Here is a 13397-nt window from a genome sequence, read left to right as displayed (position 1 = left end):
TCAGAATCTCAAAGGGCTTTTATCCTTATTCCTATTTGGGTTTACTAAATTTATGATTTTTTGTATCGTATTATAGTCTGACTTGAGGTCACATAGTAAGTGCCTCCATGTTTGATTTTCTTTTAAAAACTTTTTGCATTGCCATACTTATTTTAGAGTTAACTTGTTCATTTCTAATCCCTTTTGTCACAATTAAAATAAAAGATAAATGCATGCCATTTGCAGCAAATGGCATGGAGCTGGAAGGAATTAAGCTCAGTGAAATAAGTCAGAAGAAACAAGAGAAATATCTGATGGTTTCACTTATAGGAGGAAGACAGGAGAACCAACTAAGGGATCAGGGAAAAAAATAATAATAATAAATTAAAAGCAAAATGAATAGGCAACTAGAAATCCATCAACTGCAAAGAGTACATACAACTGAACAAAATAATAACCAAACATCTCAATTAACAAATGGGCAGAAGTATTAAATAGACCCTTCTCCTAAGTGGTTTTAACTTTCATTTCTTTAATGACATATTGCAATAAACATATTCTATATGCTTATTTCCTCTCATATTTCTTTTTTGATAAAATGTATGTTCAAAGATTTTATCAATTTTAAAATTGTTTTATCTGTTTTCTTGTTGGATGGTAGGAGTCTTTCTTACATTTTGTATTCAAATTACACAGAGATATATAAAATTGAAATATTTTCACTCAGTCTGTGCTTTCCTTTTCATTTTCTTAGCAATATCTTTTAAATATTTTAAGTATTTCATTTCAACAAAAGTGCAATTTATCACTTTTTTTTGTCTTTTGTGTCCTATCCAAAACATCTTTGCCCAATGCAAGACCACAAACATATTTTCCTGTTGTCTTCTAGAAATGTCCATGTTGATTTTGATGATTCATTGTGCATTAATTTTTGTATAAAGTGAACATGTAAGACTCATTGTTTTAGAAAACCTTTGGTTAAGAAGACTGTCAATTATCCATATATGTAAGTCTATCTCTGGACACCATATTTTGTTCCATTGCCAATCAATCCTGACTCCAATATCAGCCTGCTTTGATTTTCATTTATTAGGTTTTCCATTAACTCCTTTTAACAATGTCTTATAATTTTCTTTCTTTTTTTATTAAAGCGATTTCATTTTTTTTAAGATTTATTTATTTATTCATATAAACACTGGATACAGTCAGAAGCGCAGGAGGGTGAGAGAATTCACCAGAGCCAGAGCAGAGAGAAGAACAGGCAGACTGGTGCGTACACTGCTGAGGGGAGCAACGGGTGGCAGGAGAGGTCTGCGCACCATGTAGGACCCTTGCCTGGTGGCCAGGGATCGAACCGGTGCTGCAGAGGCTGCGGGCAGCTTCGCAACCCAGTGCTCAACCGCTGTGCCACCGGGGAGGCCCTGTCTTATAATTTTCAATGTTGAAAGGAACAGAGACAGGATGAAAAGAAAGAATTATCTAAATTTCTAAAAGTCTATGTGCCAAGAACTAATAAAGATTTGGGTGTTGGGAATGTGATACTACTATCATATATAAAGAAATGTGGAAATATCTTTGAAATTGGATAGTGAAGATAGTCTGTTAGAAAGTTAATGGATATGATAGAAAAAGTCTAGATTGCTTTGAACAGACTGCCCATAAAAATATGCATGTTAAAGATTGGCAAGTGAATGCTCAGAGGAAATTATGAGGATAGTAGATGTAGATAAATCTTCTATTGTATTTGAGAATTCACAGATCATCACAAATAGGATATTACTAGAAATAAAGATGTTAAAGGGACTTCTGACAAGAATCAGAAGGAACTGAGGAACATGATATAAGAAAATGAAGTAAAAGTAATCCTTGTTATACTGTGGCAGAAAATTTAGCATAATTATGTTATACAGTAGTGTTGTAAACAGAAATTATAAGCTGTGAATTTGGATAGTTAGTTGAGAAGAAGTATATCGAGAGTGCAGAATGGTTTCATTTATCTGCCAGTAGTAAAATGTTAAAGGAAAGGAATACATTGAGAGGAAAGCAATAAAGGAAAAAGGAATGACTTTTTGATATTTTGTAAAATGTTTACCCTCTTTAGATCACAAATGATTATAATAATATTCACTGGAAGATAAGAAACCTGTGGCAAAAACAAGTATGTGGTTAGGGAAGGCTTTGTTAAAGAAATTATGGTGTGATTCATAATCCATTCACTCATTTCAGCAGAAGTCAGGACTAGTGATCAGATCATTCTATGCAAAGTGATAAACCTATACTTACAGTTATATTGAAGTATATTAAAACATATTTTATTTTAATACTTATATTATTAACTAAAATTATAATATATGATAAATATATATTCTAAAATAGAATAGAATTTTAAAATATTTTAAAGAATCATTTTGCCAAATACAGTGAATTCTACATTTTTACCAACTACATCTTTTTTTTTTAAGATTTATTTATGTATTTATACAAGAACCAAGGTACAGGCCAAATGTGCGGGAGGGTGAGAGGATTCACCAGAGCCAGAGCAGGGAACAGAACAGGCAGAATGACGAAATACACTGCTGAGAGGAGCAGCAGGCAAGACAGGAGAGGTCAGCCGCGCCATGGGGGACCCTCGCTGGCCAGCCGAATTCCAACCAGACCTGCAGAGGCTGCAGGCAGCTTCATAGCGCTGCACTCAACCACCTGTGCCACTAGGGGAGGGCCCCAACTACATCTTTATCCAGTCTAGCCTCCTTCCTCATAAATGAGGTTTATTAAAAGCCACTATCATAATATTAAAAAAATAAAAAAAAAGTTCACTGCTTCCTGACATTCTCCACTCTAGTTCAAAATCCTGGTTTCTTAACCCCTGAAAATCACACAGTAAAAGTCCAAGATGCACAACAAATTCTTTCTAACACTTTTTTAGTTATATTCCGCTTATGTTTAGTAATATACCCCATGTGTGTACTAGGTTCCTCACTGCCATGAGTAGTAAACTCAACTTGCTTAACTACAAGTATATCCCTGTAGTCTTTGAACTAATGGCATTGGCAACCTGGATAAATCCAAAACGCCTCTAATGTTGTACTTTTAGTCAATGAATAAGCAAAAGCAGTTTCATTCATAAATTATTCTGTTCTAGTGAGAATTGTGTCATTCTAGTTATTCCATTCCTTTTAATGCTAGATTCTTAAAGAAATATAATTAGTCTTCTGAGAAAATAATAAGATATTTTAATAAAATATTTGAAATATTAACTTAATCATTTGAGGTATTTACATGTTGAAAAAGATAGCTATTTGTTAGCAGTTACAGCCAGTTATGGTTCATGCTAAGAAATTAAAATTAGAATGGCCTTTAAAATAAACTAGACAAATCAAGAGAGGTCAAGAAATTAAGTTAATAATACTTTGTATCACTGGCTAAATTTAATTTTATATTTAAAAATACACCACATAAAATAATCAGTTTCTTTATAGAAGTTGTGCAGAAACTTTAAAATCTGAAATAATAATTACATGATAGTAATAATATGGTATCAAAGATAATAGGAACTATTATTGAAGAATCCATTCTTGCCAAGTGTTTCACATATATTAGCCTTAGATCTCAAAGTCAGCCAGGCAAATCACTATTATTATCTTCATTTTTTAAAAAAAGGAGAACAATAAAAGGAAACTAAGTTTTTGAATTTATAAGTAAGATGCTTCAGATAAACGACTAATTGTGGCAAATCCACAATATGGCAGAATACTCACTTCAGGCAAGACTTCTTTCTAGAATAACCAGAAATCAACTATCCCCCATATATAAATCTCACCAGCATCACTGGATTGACCTTTGCATTTTTTTCCTAAGGTGGGTTTTTGAGTGTTCACCAAGTTAATGAAGCAAGGAAATAGTCAAGGAAGCTGTGGCAATGGCAGCAGGCTTTTTTGGAAGAGGACAAACTGTGGAGGGCATATATCTTGTACACCTAAGCTGGTACAGGAAACCTCTTAGTTAATATGAAACATGATTTCTAACTGATTCCTAGGGCAGAATGATAGGTTCCAGAATGTCCACTAGTGTCCACTAGAGCAACAGCCCCATCTTCCCATTTCTCAGGAAGTGAAGGTTTCTAAGGGGAAGAGAGGTCTGTGAACCTTAGAGTCCCATGAGACAGAGTCCTGGAAAGCAGACTCAAAAGACAACAATAAATTAGAATTTTTTAATGATGGAATATAATATAATAACTGGAAAATTTTGTACTTAATCAGATTTTCATCAGATTTCTCAGCAGAAACTACAGACTAGAAAAGCATGGAATGGCATATACTGCTGCAGGAGGCCTTGTAGCCACAGCCAGATAAACTACTGGCAAGCAGTGAAGTCAAAGGGCCTCACACCGTGGGGCCGAAGATTCCTTGTGCCTCACACCATGGGGCTGAAGATCTAACATCCCTTCACTTTTTGTTCTTGGTCATAAAAGGAGAAAAATTTCCCAAAAGGTACATCAATATACAGTATATACATCAATATAAAGTAAATAAACGGCACGGAAAATTATCTCTTAAAAACTAATTATTAAACAATTTGGCCCACTTGACAATGGGAGATGGTTTATTAAACATGCCTGACAAGCATTATAATACAACTATTATTGTAAGTTCTTTTTTGCCTTCCCTTGCAGTTTCTTGGGAAAGTTTTTAAATGAAACTATTTGAGTTAAGAAGTTTCTAGGTAGAGAAAGTTCTGATAGCTGAGTAGCAGCCGGCTCCTGGTGTGAAGGCCATGAGAATAAGAAAAGTTCTTTCTTTGCTTAAGCTTTAGCTGATGGGAATGTTCTGGTGACTATCAATTGTGTTAGGTTATTGTTTAGCTAAAACAATGAATTTTAGTGTAAGACTTAGTTTTTTATTGCCTTCTTGCTGAGAGCACAAAAAAAGAGATGTGCTAATTGTTTCTGCTTTGTTTCTATGAACTTGATAATGTAATCTCAATGCTTGCAAAAAACATATAAATAAAGAACCTGCTGAGCCTTTCGGGCAGAAGATACTAACACCTCACCAAGTGTGGGTGTCTTCTCATTCCCTTCCCCTCAGTCCCTAAGTTTCAGATCATTCGTATTCGCCGACGCTGTCTCATCCTTTCAGGAACCCTGACACGACATTTTGCCGGAGGCTGGTCCCCGGCAATATACACCATTCTAAAAAAAATAAAAACCGCCACCCAAGAATATTCTACCTTGTAGAATTATTCTTTCTCAGAAAAACAAAAGTTAATAAAATTTATTGCCACCAAACCTACCCTGCTGAAATAATAACTTCTATGTAAAAAAAACAAAAACAATAACAAAAACACAAGACCACAAGAAAAGTGATAAACAGCAATACAGAATTAGAAATAATAATATTGGACAGAAACAAAACATTAAAGGGAAGAAAGAAAAGCACAAAATCTCTAGCCAAATGCAATAAGTTGATACTAGCACACAAAAATAGACTATTTTTTAGATAAAGAATGTTTGAAACAATCACATGGTAAAAAAAAAATCTGAAATCTGAAATAGATACACTTTTAAGAAATTGATGGTAAATGAAAGTGTCAATAGAAACAACAGAAAGATTAACCAACCAAAACTTAGTAGAAAAGCTTTCAATTGTTCACAATTGAGAAAACTAGTTGTAAGTTTGTCATATATAACTTTATAGTTAAGGTATGTTCCAATTATCCACAGTTTTTTAAGCATTATCATCATAAGTAGATGCTGGATCTTATCAAATGCTTGCTCTGCATCTATTTATATGATCATAAGTTTTTTTTATTTTCCTTTCTGTTATGTGGTGAACTACCTTAATTGATTTTCATATGTTGAGTCACCTTTGTGTTCCTGTTATAAATCCCACTTGACTAGGATATATAATCCTTTTCATGCATTGCTGGATTTAGTTTGCTATGATTTTATTGAGAATTTTTGCACCTGTGTTCATTAGTGTAATTTAACTTAAAATGGATACTTAGATGTAAGACCTACAACCATAAAATATTTAGAATAAAACATAGGAAAAAACATTCCAGGAAATGAACTTCAGGAATATCTTTAAGGACTCATCTCAAGCAGTGCAAAACAGGAAAGAATATAATCCACTGGAACTACATCACAATAAACTTCTGGGGCCTCCTGGTGGTGCAGTGGTTGAGCATTGGGTTGTGAAGCTGCCAGTTTGATTCCCGGCCACAGGGCGAGGGTCTCACCTGGCGCGCAGACCTCTCCTGCTGCCCACTGCTCCCCTCAGCAATGTACTTAGGTCAATCTGCCTGTTCTGTTCCCCACTCTGTCTCTGGTGACTCCTCTCATCCCCTACACCTCTGGCCTATACCCCAGCTCTTGTATGCATAAATAAATAAATCTTTTAAAAAATAAATAATTAAACTTCTATACAAATGAGAACAATAACCAAAATGAAGAGACACTCTAATGAATGGGAAAAAAAAATATTTGCACATTACCATATGACAAGGAATTGATATCAAAGATCCAGAAAGAGCTAATATACCACTCAACCTAAACAAAACAAAAATGCAATCAAAATATGGGTAGAACAGCTAAATAGGCACTTATTAAAAAAACATGCAGATGGTGAACAGAAATTAAAAAAAAAAATGTTAACCATCATTTATCATCAGGGAAATGCAGATCAAAATCACAATGACATATTCACTTCACACCTGTAAAAATGGCCCAAATTAGAAAAATAAAAACTGCTGACAAAGATGTAGAGAAAAATGAACACTCTTACAATGTTAGTGGGAATGTAGACTGGTTCAGCCCCTAAAGAAAGTTTGTGAAGGTTCCTCAAAACACTAAAAATGGATCTGCCATATGACCCAGAAATTCCATTCCTCGGTATTTATCCAAAGAACAAAAAAACACCAATTTGAAAGGAAACCTGCTCACCTTTTTTTTTTTTTTTTTTTTTTGGCAGAGGCAGCACTATTTACAATAGTGAAGATATGGAAACAAACTAAATGTCCAAATGTCCCAAAGCAGTAGAATGGATCAAGAAGATGTGGTATATATGCACAATGGAATACTACTCAGAAATAAAAAAAAAAAAGATAAAACTCATGCCATTTGTGGCTACATGGATAGAGGTGGAAGGGATTATGCTAAGTGAAATGTCAGGAAGAGAAAGAGAAATACTAGATGATATTACTTATATGTGGAATATGAAGAAATCAAAGAAAAAGCCAAACACAAACCTTGAAAGCTAACAATAGGTCTGAGGCATCCAGGATGGGAGGGTGAATAGTAGGAGTGGTGCAGGGATGAACACAGGAGGTAGATGAGCACATTGGACTATGACTAAGGCTAGTCCTTAGAAGAAGGATTTGGTAGCATGGGACCAAAGGGGAGAATAGAATCTAATATAAGATTACTGGGGCTTTGGTGGTGGTGATAGTCAAATAACATACAATTTATAGGTATAAACCTATACCCCTAAGACATACTGTGATGTAAATCATTACCTCAGTAAGTATAACTTAAACAAAATGAAAAAAAAAAGATAAACATGAAAAGAGAATATACATAGAAGAAAGTAGTGGCTGCTTTTTAGATAATGGTAACAGGGACCATGCTTTCCACAATTATCACCTCATATTTGTTAAATATCCATGAACTTGTTTCATAAATTAATAATCACAACTATCAATTACTACCTATAAAATGCTTATTTTGTGTCAAGCTTTTGTCTTTTTCATTTAATATCCTAGTCTACACAACTCGATACACACTAATTTTTAGCCAAGTGATGACAAATTCAGTCATTCAAGCTGCGTGACAAATTTAAAAATAATTGCTCAACTATCACATAATGGCATTTTAAAAGTTTCTATTTGAACCATAATCATCAGTGATTCAACAGGAAGTAGTATTACTTACAATTGTTCCAAGGAGATGAGTCCTCTGAATGTTTGCTTATCTAGTGAGCAAATTTCATTCTTGTGCAGATACCTAGAAAACACAAAATTAGTAGAGATATAAACATCTTTGATTGGAAGTTTTTACACTGTTCTGTGGACCTAAGGACATGTGGGAATACAAAAAGACTATCCAGAAACATTTATTTCATTTAAATTTGTTCATTTGCCTGGGTAAGAGAGTTCCAAGTATATCATTAAATTCTGAAAGGAATCTTTGATCTAAAATAATAAGAATTTCTGCCTTAGGCTCTAAAACTTAGAGTGGTTGTGGATAAATTCTCACTCTGATTAATGAGGTCATACGTAGTGGGTAGTGACTTTTCAAAAAAAAAAAGTAAAATTCTAGTATAATAATTTTTAAATACATTCTATCATAGTAAATGTATTAAACTTAGAGTTACATTTACAAAACTGCTAAATGTCATCACAGGAATCATCTTAAGGGGGAAAAAAACATACTGACAGGTCTACATGGTTCACATGGCTGCTGTTGAAATCAACAAGAAAGCTGTAAACTGATTTATAAAATATGATGATATAACTAATCTGACCAAAATATATGATTGAAAACTTGTGTAACATATGAACACTTTGTCTTTTTATCTTTAACCATTGGAGCAAAATTATTTCATTTGTAAATCCCTATGTTGTTTGTGAATATCATAAAAATGAAACCCAACTTTTTTTTCCCTCCTTGTGCCTTTGGAGATTTGAGGCAATCAGAATTCCTGAAACATTCTATAAAGTTTCTTTGGGATGTGCCTTTGGATAGGTCACAGTTCACAGTAAACGTGCATACTTCAAAACACCTGCTTATTGAATCCACCCGAAACCTATTCACTCCAGTTCTCTTGGAGTGAGATATATGCAACTGTATATTAACAAGTTTCCCTCATGATTCTAATACATTCCATATGCAGATGACTTAGAAACCACAGGAATAAAATTTCTTTATGAATACAAAGAAAAGACTGCTTTCTTAAAATTTATTTAGCAAAGCTTGAAAAGTGTGAAACTACTTTTTCTTCCCACAGATTATAACTCCTGTAAGTTTACAGAGCAGAATTTTCTAGTGGGAATTTAAGTTGAAATGGAGATTTTTAACTTAACATTATATGATACCATTACAGATCTTGCTTTCAGTCAAAAGGCTCAAAAATATAGCTACGTGTTAGAATAATATGGGGTCAGTCTCCCTGAAAGGGTCAGGTAGGCTTTTTTCAATATGCCCAGAGTAGGTCTCTTCCAACAAGTGTCATCTTGATATGGAGAACTGAAGATCATGAAGGCGTTGTGAGCCTTGGGAAGTGCATTGTTATTACCTAAAGAATCCAGATTGTTTTGAGTTGAGCACAATGAGGGCCCTAAAAGTTGAGAAGTTTGTCTTTGCCTAAGTCCTGTGCTCTTCCCACAATATTTTTAAGGTATGATATCTTGAGAAATGAAGAAATTAACTCAATTTCTATATAAATGTGTGTAAAGCCTTTAATGTTTTTTATTGAAAAGTAAAAAATTAAGTTTCTGTAGTTAGATCTACATACCATGATTAAATGAGTAAAGTATAAATGTAAGACATAGTACTACTTATGTTAGCATAAGCAAGAGAACTATCAATTTCCTATGGGATCAATGTAACTACCTGAATTCAAATTCCTTCCACACATCTTTGAAAACCATACAACATAACTAGGAGGAAAAACAAATCAATCAGAACACTACCCATGCATGACCTGGAAAAAAAAATATAAGCAACTTTAATTTTCATTAAAATTGGGGAAATTAAAACCATCAATGTCAGTTATAGAATCCAATTTACAGTGGATTACATAGAAGAGGGTTGGGTAGGTAGACACGAAAAAAAAATGAAAGTGCCATTGTGATCAAAATGTATCTGTACTTTGGAATATCAGAACCATAGATGGTGGGTACTTGAAAGGACAGGGCTAGGAAAGTAACTAGGAAGAGGAATCTTACAAAAGGGTGGTGTCATATAGGGAACTGATATTAAAGAGAAAGAAGAAAGCAAGAAGTCAAACTTAAGGGACTTACAGAAATAAAATAATATCATGGGATCTAACAATGAGCCAAAATGTATATATTTATTAAAGAAATTGTGGCTCACTGTGTGAACAGAAAGGTGTGCTATAACTAAGGGGAAAAAAAGCTATCTGAAGCCCCCATCTTTCACAGTCACTTGTTATTCAAATTAAATGCAAATATCAAAACTGATTAAAATTACATACAATATAAACTAATCTTACCTATATATCTCAATGTAAAATTAATTAAAATATCAAGCTAAGATCTAAAGAACAGTATCATATTATTTTTTAAGAATTGAGAAAGTCCACCCTAATAGAAATCTATATTTCCATATGGCATGATAATCTGCTTGGAAATTGTAAAGGAACAATGGTAATATTATTACAAATGAAAGAATTTAGTAAGATAGAAAAATAAAAAATTAACATATGTCAATGGGCTTTATATACACAATAAAATCAAGTAGAGGATATAATAATAAAAGTAATATTCCACATATAACAGCAACAGAAAGGGGGAAAATATTAAGCCCCAGCTATAGATACCAGCCACCAAACACAAGCCCCAGTCACAGAATCTAGTTACCATCCTTCCAGCCAAGCTGCCCACTGCCAAGTCCAAACCCTGGCCCCCAATGATTGCAGTTCTAGGAATAGTAAGTCTAAGGAACAAAAGTTGGACAGATAATCCAATGACAGCAGAGACCAGTACAGACTTTAACATTGAGGTGATTCACTCTCCGGAGGTAGGTGGAGAAAGGTAGATGGGGGTTGTGGAATAGAGTAGAGGATAACAGTTGTAGGGTTATTGACCCATCCAGGAGCCCAAGTGAGAGGGAAGCAAAGTTTTGTAGAAATGCACCCCATTGAAGGTAGGAGGGGAATCTTGTGGAAGAGCTGGAATGAGCCATACAGGCTGAGTTCCTGGTAGAGATAATAACACTGCAAGAATTTTGATCTGAACTCCTTCACAAACCCTGGAACAGGTGCTTACCTTGCAAAGAGTAATGAGAGTACAGGAATGCAGTTTCTCATCTCAAATCCACAGAGGAGGGATTTCAAGGGTACCACAAAGACAAACCAGCCCCACTCCAGTTTATACACACCAGTGTCTCAAGTCCTCCAAGTCACTAGTCTACATTACTAACTCAGGAACTATGAAAAGATCACAATATATTAAAAAGTCAGCAAAGACCAAAGTAAATATAATAAAATTAAACCACAATATCACCTGTGGGAAAGCAAAAGTGCTTTTAATTCACTGTTACTGCTAAATATATTAAAAATAATAATAAAATAAGGATACCTGAAGTAGCAAAATGGACAAAGAAAATAACACATGGAAATATGAGACCTCAAGAGAGCATAATGTTGTAGGGTGATAACAACAAGAATTTAAACAAAAAAGGACAAAAAATTCTATCTACCTATCAAACAGAGTTCATAAAAGCTATAATAAATTCAAAGAGACTGAAGAAAACACAAAAAGGTAAGTCAACATAATTCAAGAGAATGCAAAAATGCTAAACAAAGAGATACAACAAAATTAAACAATTAAAAAATTAAGATGATCAGAAATAAAATCAATGAAGAGGAGATAGAAATTGAGGCTTTAAATATGAAAATAAAAAAAGGAATAGGTAATGAAGTCACTAAATGAGATCAAAACTCTAGAGAAAGCTATGAAAGTAGATTAAATCAAGTAGATCAAATCAGTGACCACAAAGATAGCAATGTGCTAAAGCCCCACCTCGAAAAGAGAGAAATGGCATGTAAAAAAAAAAAAATGAAAAGATAATTTCATAACTAGTCCACATCATTAAGAAAGCCAACATAAAATTAATTAAGTGTCACAGAAGAGGAAGAGAGAGCAGAGGAGAAAATCTATTTAAGGAAATATTAGAGGAAAATTCATAAAATCTGGGGAAGGAATTATAGAAATACATAAAGCTAAAATATCATATGGTTGCCTATATACAGCAAGATTCACACCAAGTCACACAACAGTGAAATTAAAAGAGCTCAAGATAAAGAAAGAATATTGAATAAGAGGTAATATAAAGGAACTCCCATCCGTCTTACATCAGGATTTTAATTAGAAACGCTACAGGCAAGGAGAGTATTCAAAATACTCAAAAAGAAAAACTATTAGCCAAGAAAACTATGTTCAACAATAAATCCTTTCAGATATGAAGGAGAAATAAGGGCATTCCTAGATAAACAAAAACTGACAGAGTTTACAAACACTGGAACTGCCCTACAAGAAGTAAATGGTTGGAAAATAATCCTAAAGAAAATAGGACCCAAAGATAAGCAGAGATATCCATAGTTATATTAGATAAAATAAACTTCCAGTTAAAAAAATGTAGCAAGAGACAGAGGCAAACGTTGTATAATGATTAAGGGATTAATACATTAGGAAGACATAACACTTATACACACACACACACACACACACACACACAGAATGAAGGAGCACTGATATATATTAGACAACTATTAACAATCTTTAAAAAAAAATAGACATTGACAAGAACACAATAGTAGAAGGGGATTTCAATACCCCACTCATACCGGTGGACAGTATCATAAGAAAGATCAACAAGGAAACAATAGTCTAATGAAAAATTATATGAGATAGACCTATTTGATATTTATGGGCACTACATCCCCAAAAAGCTGAGTATTCATTCTTTTCAAATGTACATGGAACACTCTCCATGACATGTTGATGACAAAATAAGTGTCAATAAATTCATGAAGACTTAAATCACATCAAGTATGTTACGTGATCACAAGTAGTAACAAACTAGAAATAAACCACAAAAAGAAAGCAAGAAAAACCTCAAATATGTGGAGACTGAGCAACACATAGTACTGAATGATTATTATAAATAAAGCTGAAAGAGAAAGACATGTATCAGATGGTTTCATTCATGTGGAATATAGAAAAACAAAACATAGGAACCAACAAAACTAACAGAAACAAACACAAGAAATCAAACCATCAAGTTGAGCATACCTGAGTGGGAGGGTAGGGAATAGGGAGCAAATTGGGAGTGGGTTCATGATGGAAGATTATGGGTTGTAGGGTAAATGATTATCAGGCTTTTCTGCCCTCCCGCCATTAAGATTGATAATGGATCCCTGAGGTGTTGAATGCATGCCCGAAGGCGGCACCTGCAGTTGGGTGTGGGCAAATGTAGGTGGGTACACCTGGGCTGAGACTGAGCTTATAAGGGTGGCACCATGGGGATGCCAGCAGAGCAGAATGGAACACCAGGAGAGCAAGTGAGAGACCAGACGAGAACCAGCAGAGAAGCAGAGGTCACCAGAGAACACCAGGGATCCCAGAAAGAGTGAAGACTCACCGGGGGCTGGGAGGCCAGCCAGTCTCTCTGCCCACCG

General features: G+C 34.3%; 1 protein-coding gene across 1 annotated transcript in view; it reads right to left on the bottom strand.

Annotated features, from left to right (window-relative positions):
* Nucleotides 1–13397, bottom strand: part of PXDNL (peroxidasin like) — a gene marked incomplete at both ends in the record, with an annotated part of 520299 nt that overhangs the window by 240640 nt on the left and 266262 nt on the right. Inside the window, 1 exon segment of the mRNA XM_084230567.1 lies at nt 7907–7978. Coding sequence (XP_084086693.1) covers nt 7907–7978 — 72 coding nt within the window.

This window comes from Talpa europaea (assembly GCF_964194135.1).
Source record: "Talpa europaea genome assembly, chromosome: 3".
Classification (NCBI taxonomy): domain Eukaryota; kingdom Metazoa; phylum Chordata; class Mammalia; order Eulipotyphla; family Talpidae; genus Talpa; species Talpa europaea.
This window is presented reverse-complemented; position numbering and strand designations above follow the sequence as displayed.